The sequence below is a fragment of the Tripterygium wilfordii genome, chromosome 6, assembly GCF_013401445.1.
Source record: "Tripterygium wilfordii isolate XIE 37 chromosome 6, ASM1340144v1, whole genome shotgun sequence".
Taxonomy (NCBI): domain Eukaryota; kingdom Viridiplantae; phylum Streptophyta; class Magnoliopsida; order Celastrales; family Celastraceae; genus Tripterygium; species Tripterygium wilfordii.
The window spans coordinates 7,532,718-7,550,996 of NC_052237.1; the positions used below are offsets into that span (position 1 = coordinate 7,532,718).

Below are 18,279 nucleotides of genomic sequence, written 5' to 3' on the forward strand. Positions count from 1 at the left end.
TGCCATGACAATCTCATGGAGGCAGATCGGCCATGACAATCTCATCACTATGCCCTTCAGCATCAACAATGTTTTCAATTTTTTGAACAACGTTGACATTAACTTTTGTGGAGGCAATAGGACTAGTTGAGCTGTTGTCGTTCTACACAAGTATAGAATTGACACTCTGATTAGGAGAGGCGGTAGAGCTATTGTTGATTTATGGGATTGGAATCACAAAGTTTGGATGGGTACCTACAGAGAGGCAATAAAGATCATTGAGTTTGCGTGAGGAGATACAAACATGTGCAATGTTGCCAGAGATATGATGGTGTGGTGGAGGATGACCATAACAAGAGAAGAATCAAAAGCATAATTGTAAAATCTCCATAACAAGAGAAGAATCTAAACCCTAGATTTCGAAATTTTGACAAGATCGGCCATGGGAAACACGAAGATGAACAAAGAAGGAGAAGGATGAAGGATTTAGGGCTCATATGATAGGGACAATGGGGTGTTTAAAGATTATTCATTTTGACGAGATTTTGGGGTGTACTTAGTAAGAGATGTTAAGCCTGAATCCATCTTCACTGTAGGAAAATAAATTAGGATACTGCATTGCCATGAATGATGGGTGCAAATCATATATTTGTTTGAGCATTTTACTCTGATACTACACAATTATGTGTCGTGCTTGACCTGCCTGACCCAAATCTCCAACGATTAAACCATCCATTTCAAAAGCAGTAGGTGTGTTATACAGTGATCCATCTCCAATACGTTTTCCACACAGTGTTAAAGAAGAGAATGTGTTTCACCACTTGTAAACATGTCCCTTGCCATTCGAAATACCTTCACCAGCTCATTCACTCTGTCAAACATTGCAATTAATTGAGACATGACTGCTTCATTAATTTTATTTTCGCTTCCAGTGTTTGTAAAGGTAGACATCCTATTAGCAACTTCATTATCTATGTCATATATGTATAGTTGGGTGAAATTTGGTTTTTTTTTTCCTTCCATTGGAAGGAGAGATCCTATGAGGTGATGATGTTGCCCATTGATCTTGAAAATGTATGGGTCTAGATACTTGTTGATATCTCTATCAATTTTCACACCCATTGATGTACAGGCAAAGATGGAGTTGTATGTCCTTAAATTATCATGGAAAAGCTTAGAAGATGAAGTACCTATGTAATCCATTAGTTCTTTTAGAGGGGATGAAATTTCTCTAGGTTTAGGAAGTTTAATACGACCCATCCTACAACACTGTGAAAAAATTGGGTTTTGAGATCCATACGATTTTGGTCGTTTTGCAAACCAGAAGATTGCGCCACAAAACTTGCTAGTATATTATGAGAAACTCAAATCTAAAAGAACATCAATGTTTTTTTTTTTGTAGATTCTTCATATCTAATTGGTATGATTTGAGGAGATTGTCGAGTTGGCTCTAGAAGTCGACAATTACTTTCATTCAATGTGTTGGAAGATGAGGCTTTGCTTGGACTAATAAATCTTCTAACAACTCACCTTTTTTACACCATGATATGCTTCCTCTTTAGCCTATTATTCGTACTCGATTCCTGGTTATCTGTAGTGTAAGCTTAGGATTGGACATAGGATAGATGTATTAGTTTTGGTTTTATTGTCTTTACAAAGTTGTTTTTATTTTGTATCAAATATTGCAATATATATTTAAGTACTTATAACGTATTAAATTGATAAGCGATGTCCAACGCAAAGAAAAAATAAAAGCATACCCAAATAGCTTGAACTTTACCTTGTTGTGGTCTTTAGGCATAAATATGTTGTCCGGTGTATTCGCTCAAATTACGCGACAAAGAACATTATAAATTGAGCAACACATATATCAATTTCCTGTAAAGTTGAATATTAGACACATGAGCTAGAAAACAAAATAAGAGAGAAGGTAGATGGAGGAAGCATGATTATGATTAATGGGGGGAAAGCTATTCTTAATGAAGAGAACCCAATCTGGGTAAGTAGACATTACTTAATATGAAGAAAGGATGTGGTTCTCAAATCTACTAACTCCAGTTGTGCGAAGATGAGCACCTGCGAGAGTGGAATTCGATGGTTGAATGATACACCTGATTTAATTGAGGGTACGATCTTAAAACAAATATATTTATCGATTCCAAGAATACATTGTTCGATTTGAAGAAGATGAGATTGAAAGAAATATTGAAAAAAAAAAGAGATTGAAACAAAATCAATGACGCAAATGAAATAAAAATGGCGGTAGGCGTACCTTAAAAATCCTCGAAATAACTCACATGGAAGCAGAGTCGATTCGAAAGAAAGATAAAGCAGAGCTAATGACAAAGAAAAATATGTTGAAACACAATGCAACAGTATAACTAGTTTAGGAAGTGCGTAGTCGAAACCGTAATCCCTAGATGGGAGCCATGGCGCAATAGAGTTGTCGCATTTTCTTGGTGGGCTGTAATGTATCAGTCTATAAATAAAATGAAGGTTCAGGTCTTCGTATTAGTGTTGAGGAGTTTTCTCCTTCCTCAGTAAACCCTAGTCTTTTTAAATTTTAAGGCAGCGACAGCCTTGTATTGTTCCATGTGCAGTTACATATTTGTATTTAAGTAGTTGCACATATTTTTTTTTTAAATTTCCTAATCCTGCTAGTTTTAAACTAAGTTTTTCCACTTGCATAACTTTTTGTACACCGAGAAGCCAAAAATAGTTCTAGATGTTCAAAACACATATGCACACAACAAAATGTCATTACTTCTCTCTGTTTACTTTAACATTCCCTTGACTTTTCTTTTTTGGCAGAAATTGCTTTTTTCAGGCTTCATTGTAATAGATGCATTGTCCTATTTATTTTCCAACTCCCTGTTCATTCAGAGGTATTGATGGAAAAGTAAAACAATTGGTGAAGCACCATAACTAAGAAGAAAGTTGTGTTGTATCTTTTTTTGGTTAGGTTGGGGAACCCAGAAATGTTGTCAGTAATTTTTGCAAATGATATTCCACGAAGACTACAAGCTGTGTCTTGTTCTATGAAAATTAGAATGCCTTATATTTTAGGAAAAAAACAAGATATTACCCACTGTTTGAATCTGTGTTAAAAACTTAGATACATTCGCAAATACCAAAACACGATTAAAAAGATGTTTGCATAGTTCGAAACGTGGTTGTAAACATGTACTTCAATATTTCTCTAGGGCTTTCCTACTTGAATGACAGAGATTTTTAACTAAATCTTTTCACCTGTTTGGATTTATGCATATTCAGAAACCCAAACTATTTTATAGTTGTTAAAAAGACATGTACATAACAAAATAGCAATAACGTTATAAATTTTTTCTTTAAAGTAAAGAGAACATTTTTTTCCACTTGACTTTTCAACAGCATCTCCTTTCCCAAGCTTGATTGTAACAGCTGCATTATTCTCTAAGTCTTTCAAGCCCTTGTCAAATTGAGAAGTATGAATACTTGAATAGAATAGGTAAATCAAGATTGATGACAACAATAATTAAGAAGGTTAATTTTTTTTATTCTTGTCTGTAGATTTTTAAATACAATAAAATAAAAACAATGGTTGTACCTTTTCTTGGTTGAATTGAAATTTTCAGAAATATCCTCAATAAATTATTTTTCTGATGAAATACCAAGACGGTAAGCTATATCTTGTTGTTTGAATATTTGAAGGCCTTCTGTTTCTATTGGTTGTTCATCAATTACCTTTGAAACTTTGAAAGTCAAATTTTTTGGGTTGTCTACCCTATCACTAATTGAAATTGTGAACATCAATTTCTGTCCCAGGAGTTGTTCCATTATCACTGGAACAGTAGTTCTACTTGAGTTGGGAATTTGGGACAATTGGTAGGCTGATATTTTTAGTAATCTTTCAACATGTTTTCCAAGCATGATAAACTTTGCCTCTCCATTGTCGTCTTTGACATGTACAGGGACCATGTACCTATTAATACACGTTTACATTATAAGATTGTATTCTAGAAGTGGACTTCATTATAATTGAAATTCAAAGTCATTGAGGTAGTTCAAAGTGTCAAAGAGGATAACAATAACAATAAAAAATGTGTGGTAAACCAACACTGATTAACAATAGAAGATAGGAACTATTATGACATGAAAGGAAACTATGGTTGCTATTTTCATTAAAGTAATGTAGCAAAATGTCAATACGAAGACGTACACTACCATACTATGGCAGTAGTTGGTCATTATTGTCTCTAGAAACAAATATCTAAATAATATGTGGCCATCAATCTTACTTATATTTTGAAAAATAATCGTGAATCAATAGAAGCAAACTTTTATAAATGAATATATTATCATGGAATGGGCAAATTAGCAGTTGGACCGTATTTTTTGCATGACAGTAACCCATTGTAGTTACTTATCCCAATTTTGCATTTAGCATATGCATTGTACCACCAACCCCTAGCTGCATCCACCTTTGTTATTGTGCACTCACACGTAAATTGTTTGTTCTGCAAAAATGCATTAATATAGAACTTAATGTGATTTTTAACGAAATACATATTTGGATGTACCTCCACTTACTTTATCTAATATGGTATTCAGGGATAGAAGTGCTGAAATAGTTTTATTATCCATCATAGAATCTTCTGCTTAATCAATTCCATGCTTCACAGTGCTTTCCAAGAATGTTACCTCGTTTGGATATGAAAGGCTTCATGGAAAATATGGTTAATAAATTGTGAAGGAAATCTTTGTATATATTATACCACATACATTCTATAGTATATACGCAATACATAGATTACCTTTCATGGAATTTGTGGACCTCTTCAATTTCAAGATTGATGTAGATATTGGTTGCTGATGTGCTTGACAGAGTGGTTTCAGCTGCATTTTTTAAAACAAATGTATGACTTATAACCAATCATCTTTTATTACGAGATAAAGATATAAACTAAAAACGTAAAATCCACGTTACCTCTAAATGCTCTTACTGTCATTCCTGTAAGTACATCAACCAATGGCTCTCTTTTGGGAAGTTTTAACACAGAACACTCATCGAAACCTTCTGTGATAGTCCCCCACAACGTAACTGATATGTGCCTCATCCTACGTAAAATTAAGTGGACATAAAAAGACATATTTTGTTCTTCGCAGTTTTAAAGCAATTAAAGCACAATGCAATATTCTTATGTCAGTGTTTGAATGACCATATTTTTTTTTTGGAAATGTATCTACCATTTGAGAAAACTTTGGTAACTGTCCCAACTAAAATCATATGACCTATAATGTCTGCACATCATTGTCCATAATGTTATTATCTGTTGTTGTAAAAAGGAAAAGAATTAGCATAAAAGAAATTCACATGTTACCTGTTAGTAGAACGTCATTCTGAATTATGTTTTCCATTTCAATGAAATTTATTAACTGAAAATTCTGAATCAGCGTCGAAGCACTCCTTCATCACTGTCCATGTTCCAACTTGGAACATATACTAGTTTGGGCATGCTCGGAATGTTTTTCGTGGTGGAACTACCATAAAGTTTGAAAGAATATAAGTATTTCTCTCCATAAGCAGCTCCCTAAAAATGTATTGATATGCCTTAAAAATCAGATGACCTTGTATTAATGTGCCCTTAAAAATGTAATTTTATTAAGAATTGAACAATATTTTTTATATGGACATGTATTTGATATTAATCACTGTGTGCATTAAAGATCTTTCTAAGATGACGAACCTGTCTATCCACCAAGATAAAATCCACGCTCATCAACTGGTCTTGCATTGTAGGATTTATGGATTCCCACATTCTTGCAACATGACACGTGATTTTACGACCGCGCAACCCAATCTGCAAATCTGAAATAGATGTGTATTCCATATCCATTGATTCTCACAGATGTTTGGACAAATTATTATTATTAGAAAGCAGCAAATATAATAGACCACATTCCAGTTTGAATATAAGAACGAGTTGAGAATGGGAAAGAGAAGGAACAACATGTGATCACACCAAAATATAGCGATAGGAACATCACCTGATATAAAGAAGAAGAGCTATTCGGCGAAATGGGAAGTTCAAACGTGCAAACCATAAAGATTTTAACAATTAATAAAAACAATGGGACAATAAAAAGGTTGAAGACATCTAAAACTCAAATGAAATGAGCATAAACACAACATCTATTGACAATTAACATATCTTCTTTTTCACTACGTAGAAAAGAAATCGATAAAACGAACATATTTCATGAGACAATTATATATATATGCAGAGAACATGGAAATAGAAATAGTAGAATAATAGTGTGTAAACTCAGGAACTACATGGAAATTTTATGAGTTGGAGGACTTATGAGTCCAGGAAGCATATTTCACATATTATGACAGTAGCAGGAACCTTGTAAAAACCCAAAAAGTAGTGGAGCATATTGAATAGAAAAAGGTATGAAAAATGGTACATTTACTTGCAATTCACAAAGTAAAAGTTGCACCATAACAACCGAGCAGCCTAAAAAGTTTAGGATCTAAAGTGACCTCTAAATTGTAGACGAAAAGTATAGAGCAACTAAACTTTGAGCAAAATAGCAAAACTATATAATGGATAAACATAATTGAGGACAGAAGATGAATAACTCCAAAAATTATGAAATATATAAATTGTGAGCAAGTCAATATGCAGAGAAGAGATTTAATAAGCTGCGGTGAAAATAAATTTGGGATCTAAAAAAAGACATGATGTGAAAAATAATGTGTCAAAACAAAAATTACACAGATTGAAGAGGAGCCCGAACCCATGAAAGGTGAATCAGACACGATGAACAAAGACAGAAGCAAAATTTTGTACAATCGATATGATAAATCCACACCCATTGAAGAGGAACCAAAAAAATAGAGAACAACAACTTGAAGATAAACATTAGAAACCAACTCATGTAAAAAATAGTTGGTGGAACCCAACGAAATTAATATCGAAGAAAAATGGCCAGCTTAATTCGAAGATGTGATGTAGCATGCAAACAAACAAAAGAAACACAAAGAACACCAATAAAGTAACCCACACAAACAATAAACAGGAAGAACAGCGAAGCACAGTCACCACAATCCTAGAAATGCAATCGCAACACACAACAGCAAATCATAGTCATTGGAAACTCATAAATTCAACCGCAAGAAAGAGTAGCAATGCAAAATCCACCAAGAGACGAAAACAACACACCCACACAATGGCTGAGAAACTCCAATTACCCGTGAGAAAAACAGGCTCGAACAACACAAACAACCGTCAAATAGAATGAAATTTAGGGGTGATAAGGGTTTAGGGAGAAAATAAGAGACAATATGAAATAACCAGAGGTCTGGAAAAGAGAGATCATCAATCTACCCCAAACACCCGTGCGATGTAGAGAAACTTACTTGTAAGAGGAAACATGTGAGATGATAGGTGCTTGCACCGATTGAGAGATTGTTTTGGCACATATGAAGCGTAACCGTATTTGTACTGTAGCTGTTGAAGTTTTCGTCGTTTTTGGTCGTTCGTCGTTATTGGGAAGGAAGAGGCATGCAGAGATAAACCTGGGTCTGGTAGCCACTACCTGAAGGAGAGAGAATATGCATGAATGAGTGGGACGGCTAGGATGAAAGACAGTAAAGGAGAGTGATTTAAGGTGCATGTATCGTCGTGTATGGCCAGGATTAAAGCAAATTGATAGGAATCCAACGGTCTATATCACGATACATACATACACACACGTGAGAGTATGCAAAATGAAGGGAACTCGTCGGGAGAAGGCCCCAAAAAACTCAAGAATAGAATAAAGTAATGATATTTATATATATATATACATATATATATATATATATTTTTTTTTTTTTGGAAAATAACATATTAATACCACTTTCAAAACTGTTGGATTGGACATCTAGGTCCACTCCAATAAACTTTATCCCTCATAAGTCCATTTTTATTTTTTATAATTATTTAAATCATTTAAATTTTATCTAGTTCCCTTTTTACCCTTTTTTCAAAGATGTTTAGATCTAATATGATTTCTCTCTCTTGTTACTTTCTCTCTATGCCACATCTCTCTCTCATCTTACTACATCTTCTCTCTCTACTGCATCTTTCTCATCACTACATCTTTCTCTCTCTTGTTGCATCTCTCTCTATCTCTCTCTTATTACTACATCTTTCTCTATCTCATCCCTTTATTTGGAGGTCGTTTTGGTCCAGATAGCTTGGCAATGTGCGTCTTTGTGAGGGGAGTCCAACAGTGGTGGTGGTGCGGTGAACCGTTGCTGGAATCGGCCCAATCATAAGTTTTTTTTGAAACAATAACATTTGCCAATCAATGTTATCGTTTTAAAACGGACATATATGGTGGCTGTTTTGGACCGTATATGGCTGGACATTATGTGCTTCAATGAGGGGAGTCCAACAATGATAGTGGTATGGCGAACCATCGCCAAAATCGATCGGATCTGAAAATTTTCCCAAATAGTAACATTAGTAGACCAATGTTACTGTCTAGAAACAGTAACATTGGCTGACCAATGTTACTGTTTTAAACAAACATATTCGGTGGCAGTTTTAGGTCGTATCTGGTTGGACATTGTGTGTCTTAGTGAGAAGAGTCTAACGGTAGTGGTGGTCATGTAGCGAATCATCGCTGGAATTTGTCGAATTTGAGGCTTTTGTCTTGCTGTGGTCCCCGCTTTTTGGTCGTTTTCTGACCAAATGGACGGCCATTGGTGGTGGTGGTGGTGGAAGCTCGGAGTATGTTCGTTGTGATGTGAGCTTCAGTTTGGGTTGGATATCAACCGGCAACAGTAAGAAGAGAGAAGAGAGGAGAGAGAAAGAGAAAAGAAGAGAAGTGTAGGTATTGTGGGAGGAAGAAGATAAGGGTAAGAAAGTAATTAACATATTAATGGTACTTCTTAGGGGATAAATTTTTTTGGACTGGACTTAAGTGTTCAAAAGTTTCTCAAGTGATACCGACATGGAATTTTCCCATTTTTTTTGTTATTTTAGCTCTTGTGGCCGTACAAGTTTGTGATTGGATACACTACTTTGGACGTTACCAGGTTTGGCCTGAACTTTTGATTTTGAAGCCTACTAACCTGATATTTGATTGAGCCTGTCCTAAGCCATTACAGGCCCACAATATATGCATTACTATGACCTAGTTTGGTAAAAGTTTTTTACAAGCATTTATATTACTTTCTAGTATAAATGCTATGAGTCAACCAAATAAGCATTATAGTGCATGTAATTTGAGAGGTTTTTAGTAGCATATTATTGTATTTTCAAAATACTACAATGTTAAAGCATTTTTGTTGCATTTGACTGATAATGTTTATTTTGTTCCCATTATTTAGTTGTTATTCCCTATACCCTTAAAAAGTCACTCTCTCTCTTCACCCATCTTCTTCCTCTTATTCTCTCTCTTCACCTTTCTCTTCCTCCTTACCCGTCTTCTTCCTTTCTTCTCTTCACCCATCTCATCCCGATTGGCATCTCCTCCAGCTCGACCGTCGATGAACTGCGTGTCTGAAATGGTCTCGTCGTCTTTAGGAATAAAAGACCTTGTTTCATGTATAGGGAGTGTTTCCTTTCGTTATACTTGTCGGTTATGTATTAGGGTGACACATAAACTCACTAGGAATTCTATCAACTTTGATTGCCCTATGCGGTGGATAGGGGAATGTCCCGATTTCATCTTGACCTTTGTCACTCATGACAGTGTTCTTTCCCCTGATCTTAAATGAAGTTTCTGGTTCTCAACAAAAATATATATATATATATATATATATATATATTACAAAGGACGAGTGTGGCTTTGATGGTGGCCAATTGTTGATAATGATTTACTTTAATTATTCTTTAGTTAATAATTCTTTAATTATTATGTTTAAATAATTCTGCAATTACTCTTTAAATAATTCTTTAATTATTATTTCTTCAATAATTCTTCAATTACTCTTTAAATAATTCTTTAATTATTATATTTAATGTAATATCCCTAGACATAATTTGTCTTAAAATGTTATACAATATAAATATTACTAATAAAAATTTAACCAAACATTATTAAACATTCATATAATATATTTATTATTAAAATTATTTAATATTTAATATTTCTACTACCATTACTTCAACTAGCATATCAACTATTTTGAAAATTGTCTAACAAATTAGACCATAGAATATTGACTAGAGAGAACTTGACTATGCACAGTTAACGTGTGGAAATAAAACAATCAATTTCTACTTCTCAATTTCTCCTCTCTCGCGAGAACCAGAAACAAAATGTCGAACAGTAGAAGCCTTGCTTCAAAGACTCCGATAGCGGCCCTCAGGCTCCGATGGGACGTCTTCCTCAGTTTCCACGGAGAAGACACGAGCGACACCTTAACGTCTCATCTCCACAGCTTCCTCCACAAGAAAGGCGTCCGAGTCTTTCTAGACGACGTTGGGTTGAATCAGGGGGACGAGATCGCGCCAGATCTTCTGGAGGCCATCGACGACTCGGCCGCCTTTATTATCATAATTTCCCCAAACTACGCGTCGTCCCACTGGTGTCTTGAGGAAATGGCCAGGATCTGCGAATTGGGGAGGCTGATTCTCCCTGTGTTCTTCCAAGTAGACCCCTCTAATGTTCGGCGACAGAGGGGGCCTTTTGAACAGTATTTCAAGAAGTATTATTTGAGGTTCGGGGTGGAAAAAGTAGAAATCTGGAAGAAAGCGATGGAGAAAGTTGGAGGTATAGCTGGTTGGGTTTTTAACAAGAGGTTGTATACTTGTACCCTACATACAATTGATCTGCTTGTTTCGTTTGTGCTCTACAGTACATTTTAAACCCTAACTTGTCTTATTTCTATGTTAGTTTGATGTGGGCACTTCTTACAATTGTCAAAAGTCTTTATGACTACTCATGAATTCTTGGATAGCTGATCCTTTGCTTAGTTAGAGGAGAGGACGAGTAAAAGACCTTGTAGATAGCTGTGTTGCTGACTATGATTCAGTTGGGATTGTAGGAGGTTGAGTTATCGTGAGTTGCAGAAGAAAAGAGTAGTTTGACGGAAGTCAACTTTGTGCTGGTTTATAGGTGAAATAATGGGGGGTACATTTATGATTTACCATATTTGACTAATATATTATATTGGTTGCTGAATATTTTAATTGGGGAATTGGGAAAGGAAGTAAAATGAAATGCTTTGGAAGAATATTTTGGATCAAATTAATTAAGTTGGAATGGACCCACTTTGATTTGTGCCTTGCTATATTTTAATATCTTGTCCATTCTGGATACGTTGAGTTGCATAAATGGGTAAATATTATATATGAATGCAAGTTTTCAAGACTCCCAACTATCTTTGTCATGCACATTGCTTTTAAAATATTACTTTTCTCTGCCTCTCCAACCTTTTCTACTAAAGAATGTATGTTCGGCATAGCTTACAAATTTACAATTTATTTTAGCTTTATATCACGTCTTTTTTCTTTAACTTCACTGGTTGTTTTGGGACTGAGGGGAAGCCCGGTGGTACCCCTTATGGGAGAGGGGTAGGGGTATTTCTTTACGGGGGAGGGGGTTTTGGGTGTATTGCCAATGGGGCCTGATGGTAATGCCAATATGAGACTAGTTTTCCAGCAGAATACTATATTTCAAGATAAAGTTTGGCAAAGCCATATTTCTTTAGTTTTCAGCAAGTCCCATTGTCATTAGACTTTTAGAAAAAGAGGTTTATTTCCCACTATCATTACACTCTTGCAAATCTGTTTTACAACAAATGGTTGCAACCTTAAATTTTTCAAGGCCACATTCCATCAGTTTTGCAACATTGGCAGTCCCAATAGGAATTTTATTTCTCATAACCATCGTATTATAGTGAATCTTCTTTCACAATTTATGCATTTTTTTACCTGTGTTTGAGTCCAACACCAAGCACAGCTAATTGCAATGTGCTATACCCATATAATAATGGGGCGATGTACAGAACCTTATGCAGAATTGCAGAGATGTTGGTTTTATAGTTTGAAATGGTGGCATCTAACTTACAGTAAAGCAAGTTGATTCCTGCACCAAGTATTTGCCTTTATCTTAGCTTATATGAACATGATATGGATTTTTATCCTGATTTCTTTATTATTATATTTTCCTTGTTGAAGTTGACTTTCCTCATGAACTTCTTTACAGTTTTTTTCGAGCTTCTTACAATTATTTTATGGTCCTATATATTAGTTCCTTGTTCTTTTTTCTTACACAAACAGATACAACACTGTTTTTTTTTTTTTTAAATTTTATTTTCCTCATTTTTTTAAACATGTAATCTAAGGAGACATCTAAGAAATTGTAATGTTCATAGCAGGGAACCCTACACATTGCATTTGGTTGCTGTATATCCAATTCCGTTTGCCCCTTGTTAATATTAATGTACCTGCATTCATGTTTTTTGACAGTGATGTTCGAGAACTTGTTGAATCTTTAGCTAAACGGGTTCTGCATGAATTGAGCAACAATCCAATGGTTGTGGCTACATGTAGTGTTGGACTTGATTCTCGTGTAGAAGAACTGATAAATTTGTTGAATGCCAAAGCCACTGGCATTCAAATTCTAGGACTTCATGGAATGGGTGGGGTTGGTAAGACTACACTTGCCAAGGCTCTTTATAATAAGCTTGTTGGAAAATTTGAATACCGAAGTTTTATTTCGGATGTGAGGGAACAACATCAAATTAGTGGTTTAGAGTCACTTCAAAACAAAATTATCAGCAATCTTAACCGGGGTCAGTTTCCTCTCATAACTGATGTTCATTCTGGCATCAGGGCAATCAAAGGTATAGTTTATGACAAACAGGTTCTCATTGTTTTGGATGATGTTGATAATGTAACGCAACTTGAAGCATTAGCTGGCAAGAGAGAATGGTTTAATGAAGGAAGTCAAATTATCATTACTACCAGAGATAGACAGGTTTTGTGTGAGAATTATGTAAATTTGATTTATGAGGTCAGGGAGTTGAATTCCTCTCAGGCCTTAAAACTTTTCAGTTACCACGCGTTAAGAAGGGAGAAACCTACAGACAATTTCTTAAAACTCTCAGAACAGATTGTTTCCCTTGCAGGAGGGCTACCATTAGCACTTGAAGTGATTGGTTCAGTTTTATCTGATAAGAGGACCATAAAAGAATGGGAAGATTCACTGAAAAAGTTGAGGAATATCCGACCTGGTAATCTTCAAGATGTGTTAAAGTTTAGCTTTGACGGGCTGGATGAACAGGTCAAGTGTATATTCCTTGACATAGCATGTTTGTTTGTCAAAATGGATATGAACAGGGAGGATGTAGTGGATATAATGAAGGGCTGTGGATTTGAGGCTGAGGAATCAATTTCTGTACTCGCAGCAAAATGTCTCGTTAAGATTACTGAGGATGATTCTTTTTGGATGCATGATCAACTCAGAGACATGGGAAGACAAATTGTTCGAGAACAAAATCTTGTAGATCCTGGTATGCGCAGTCGATTGTGGGATCGTGATGAAATTTTGACTTTGTTAGAAAACAACAAGGTATGGTTTTTTGTCCTTTTCATGGAAAAAAGCACACATTTTCTTCCATGTTATATCTTATTTAGACTTAACCTAGGGTCTGAAGACAAGTATTTTAAGCTGCACTGTTATATATGGAAGATTCCATGAAAATTCTCTTTCTACATAACATGCTAGTCATGCAATTGGTTTGCAATATAGAAACTAGTCCCAATAAAAGTGAATGAGAAGTAGATAGATAAAATTTTGGATAGTGAATGAAGATAAATGAGCATTTCTCTAAGCCCATATAATTTGTTTAAGAAGTGTATGGAGATATCAATAGAAATCGAGGGAAATGAAAAGTTGCAGGTTTGCAGCAAATCAAGAAGATAGTAGCCTTTAAAACTGCTTTTATCGCAACTACCATATGCAGGTGAGGTAGATAGATAAAATTTTGGTTTGTGAATGAAGATAAATGAGCATTTCTCTAAGCCCATATAATTTGTTTAAGAAGGATATGGAGATATCGATAGAAATCGAGGGAAATGAAAAGTTGCAGCAAATCAAGAAGATAGTAGCCTTTAAAACTGCTTTATCTCAACTACCATATGCAAGTGAAGAGGATAAACAACTTTTTTGATGCATGACCTTTTTTGGTAAATATTGTAAGGCTCAACTTTACATCTGTATTTGAGCATGATTGTCTGCATATTGCATGTGGAAGCCACTTGAACCTCAGAAAATTCACTTATCATTTTACTTACCCATATTATGAACCAATTTCATGGTGCTGCTGCTTGCTGCTTGCTGCATATTGGTTTCCCTTTTACTTGCTCTTCAACCCATGCTTTTATGACGAGTTTTTAATTCGACTCTAGGGGACACGAAGCATACAAGGAATTGTCTTAGACTTCAAAAAGAACCTTGTGAAGGATCCAAGTGGGATTACAATTTCTTGGAATAACCTTCTAAGAAGACCCAATATTGTCTCTGCAGTTACATATCTGAAGGAATTATTCAAGAAATGTCTTCAAGATGGAGAAGAAAATGAAAAGCAGGTGGTACTTTACACTAGACCTTTCGAACCAATGGTTAGTTTGCGACTACTGGAAATCAATCAAGTGAAATTGGTAGGAAACTTTAAGTATGTTCCTGCAGAACTAAGGTGGCTGCAGTGGAAAGGATGTCCTTTGAGAAATCTTCCTTCTAGCTTTCAACCAAGGCAACTTGCTGTCCTCGATCTATCAGAGAGCAATATCAAACGAGTTTGGGGTTGGAATGCTAAGAAGGTAATTGCTTATTTCAACATCATTATGATGATAGTCATCACCATTATCTTTTTGGCTTCAACTGCAGGAAAATAATATTTTTTCTTTTGTTCAAGGTCTATGACCTATATGCTATACCTAACTTGGACATTTCTATGTACTTTCTTTAATTTGTTCCTTCTCTTTGCAAGGTGGCTGAAAACTTGATGGTCTTGAATTTAAAAGGTTGCTACAATCTTGATTATATTGATTTATCCGGGCATCAAAAGCTGGAAAAGCTTGTGCTTCAGCGATGCAGTAAAATAACTAATCTTCACAAATCAATTGGTAGCCTGAGTACCTTGCTTTTCTTGAATCTGGAAGACTGTACAAGCCTTATTGAATTCCCAAGTGATGTCTCTGGGCTGAAAAATCTTGAGACGCTTATCCTATCTGGTTGCTCTCAATTGAAAGAATTACCGGAGAGCATGGGCCATATGAGATCTTTGAAAGAACTTCTTCTTGACAAGACTGCCATAGCAACCCTACCTGAATCTATCTCCCATCTTACAAATCTTGAGAAGCTTAACCTAAATCGCTGCCAATTTTTGAAACGAGTACCTAATTGTATGGGAATGCTGGTTTCTCTTAAGGAACTCACACTTAGTAACACTGCACTAGAAGAACTACCGCATTCTGTCGGAGATTTGGTGAATCTGGAGAAACTAAACTTGATGTGGTGCAAATCACTTGCTGAAGTTCCTGATAACATTGGTAATCTCAAATCATTGACAGAATTCTTAATTGATTCCAGTGCAATCAGAGAGCTTCCTAGTTCGATTGGTTCCCTGTCGTTTTTGAAGATCTTATCAGCTGGAAAATGTGATTTTTTAAGCAGATTGCCTGATTCAATAGGAGGGTTAGCCTCAACTGTTGAGCTTCAGCTTGGTGGGCCATTGATAACAGCTCTGCCAGAAAACATGGGCTCCTTGAAAACACTTCAGAAGCTTGAAATGAGGAATTGTCCATTGCTTACATCAGTACCAGAAATGATTGGAGGCATTTTAACTCTTACGACTTTGACCATATACAATGTCAGCGTTACTGAGTTGCCAGAGTCCATTGGTTTGCTGGAAAATCTTGTCATATTGCGATTGAACAAGTGCAAAAAGCTCAATAAACTCCCATCTTCAATGGGAAATTTGAAGTCCTTGCACCATTTTCGGATGGACGAAACTGCTGTGATAGAAATACCAGAAAGCTTTGGTATGCTCTCTAGATTAATGGTTTGGAGTATGACAAAAAGGCCTTTATTTCGACTACCTAAAAACAGTGAGCCAGCGGAGGGTGATATGGAGGAGAGAACTATGCTTGTTCCCCTGCCAACTTCTTTGTCAAATCTCTCCTTGTTGGAAAAACTGGATGCTCGTTCTTTTGGAATATCAGGTAGAATTCCTGATGAGTTTGAGAAGTTGTCATCATTAGAGATCTTGAAGCTTGGCAACAATGATTTTTGCAGCCTTCCTTGTAGCCTGAGGGGCCTCTCCCTCCTTAGAGAGCTAGACTTGCGCTATTGCGAAAATCTCAAGTCCTTGCCTCCACTCCCCTCTAGTTTACAGGAGTTGAATCTTGCTGATTGTTTTGCCTTAGAGAGCATATCTGATCTTTCAAAGTTGGAGAATTTGCATGACCTGAATCTAACCAACTGTGAGAAAGTGGTGGACATTCCAGGCCTAGAGCGCCTGAAGTCCTTGAAAAGATTGTATTTGAGTGGCTGCAAGGCATGCTCTTCGGCAGTTAAAAGAAGACTTTCCAAGGTTCTCTCTCTGTTTCGCTCTTTCTTGTTCTTTCATTCATGCACACACTCCCACAAATAGACAATCATGCACAGTTTCCTCCGATGTCAACAATAAAAAGGTTATTGTCATGCATATGCAATTTCTGCTGCAGGTATGTTTGAAGAACATTCGCAACCTAAGCATGCCGGGAAGCAAAATTCCTGATTGGTTTTCTCAAGGACGTCTGAGGTTTTCAAAGCACAGAAACCTTGAAGTCAGGGGTGTGATAATTGGCGTCGTCGTCTCTCTTGACCATCAGATAACAGATGAGTTGAGAAATCAACTCCCAGCAATAGTGGACATTCAAGCAAAGATTCTTAAACTTGGTGAGCCTATATTCACCACCGTACTTCATTTAATGGGAGTGCCAAGAACACATGATGATCAGGTTCACTTGTGTCGATATCCACATTTTCATCAGCTTATTTCTCAGTTGAAAGACGGGTACGAGCTAGAGGTGACGAAAAGAAACCCTCCCTACGTTAAAGGGGTTGAGCTTAAGATGTCTGGTGCTCACCTGGTGTTTGAAAATGATGATGACTATGACGGGAATGAGGAACTACTCGATGAAAGTCAAAAATCATTATCAGAGAGGCTCGCAAATTTTTTCACCTCCACTCATGAACAAGGTGATTAGAGAAAGAGTAAGGAACTGCAGTGACTGGGGAAATACTTGCATCAAGAGACACAAGATTTGTCTTTTTAATTATTATAAAAACAATCTTACATATAAATAAGAAGTATTGTTCAGCTAAGAACTATTGTACACAAATTTTGAAAATTATAAAAAATAATCAGTCATAGTGGATGTTTTGCGCTCGTGCAATTATAGCTTCTCAGAAAAGAATGATTAGATAATAATATCATGGCAAGGCAATATAACAGAAGAATACTCGGGAGGAAGAATGCTCGGAAGTTTGAAGTAGTTCGCTGTCGTGGACCAACCCAGTTCGCCTTAAAAGAGATACTGTGAGATTTGAGACAGAGAGGGTGAGATTGTTTCGAGCTAGGAGTTCTCTTCTGCGAAGGAGGAAACTCGGATTCCTTGTGCATAGTTTTCTGGCTGAAGAAGGTTAACATAATAACTTCCATTTGTCCCGACAAATTCCATATTGACAACATGATGGAAGCAGAGCGGGCCATTTACTTGAATCATAAGTAAATGGAAAAGTAATGGTCAGTAAAATTCCACATGATTATGATTGTATTGCACATCTCTCTCTAGTATGAATCCTAACCCACAATTTCATCTCTCTTTAATACGAACCCTAACCCCGATTTCATCTCTTTCTAAAATGAACCCCAACTTTGCCGTTGGCGAGTGCTTTCACGAATTGCCGACGTGCCTTTGATGTGTAGATTTGTTTAGGTGAGAAAAACATTCCTTTGACCTTCACTCTTGATGGATGAATGTTCACATGTGACGATGACTTATAAAAATGCACAAAGTTAGTAGGTCTCGCCTGAATGAAGTCTCTCACAGAGTTAGCTATTTTCCCTGAGCGGAGGGGAGCTTCAAGAGGGAGAAGTAGGTCATCTGTAATTAGCTATGAGTGGGATAATGTAGGAGAGATTTAATTAATTTTATTTTAATTAAATTTATAAGTGGCGTAATGTAGGAGATTTAATTAGTGTTAGTTGAGATTGTCATTAACTGGAATTAGTGTTTGTGGGTCATATTTTGTCACCTTTTC

At 36.1% G+C, this 18,279-nt stretch overlaps 1 protein-coding gene across 1 annotated transcript; it reads left to right on the top strand.

The window, feature by feature from the left end:
• The first annotated feature begins 10,280 nt into the window (after nucleotides 1-10,280).
• LOC120001004 (disease resistance protein RPV1-like) lies at nucleotides 10,281-17,393 on the top strand. Its single transcript, XM_038849217.1, has 5 exons — nucleotides 10,281-10,762; nucleotides 12,435-13,539; nucleotides 14,379-14,789; nucleotides 14,960-16,564; nucleotides 16,698-17,393. The coding sequence occupies exons 1-5, from the start codon at nucleotides 10,281-10,283 to the stop codon at nucleotides 17,220-17,222; spliced, it is 4,128 nt and encodes a 1,375-aa protein (XP_038705145.1). The 3' UTR covers nucleotides 17,223-17,393.
• Nucleotides 17,394-18,279: the final 886 nt, after the last annotated feature.

What these genes read in the sequence shown, in the direction of transcription:
- LOC120001004 (XM_038849217.1), top strand. Translation starts at nt 10,281, where the DNA reads ATGTCGAACAGTAGAAGCCTTGCTTCAAAGACTCCGATAGCGGCCCTC. An exon ending in CTTTGTTAGAAAACAACAAG is followed by an intron (nt 13,540 to 14,378) that starts GTATGGTTTTTT and finishes ATTCGACTCTAG; the next exon opens with GGGACACGAAGCATACAAGG. An exon ending in TTAAAAGAAGACTTTCCAAG is followed by an intron (nt 16,565 to 16,697) that starts GTTCTCTCTCTG and finishes TTTCTGCTGCAG; the next exon opens with GTATGTTTGAAGAACATTCG.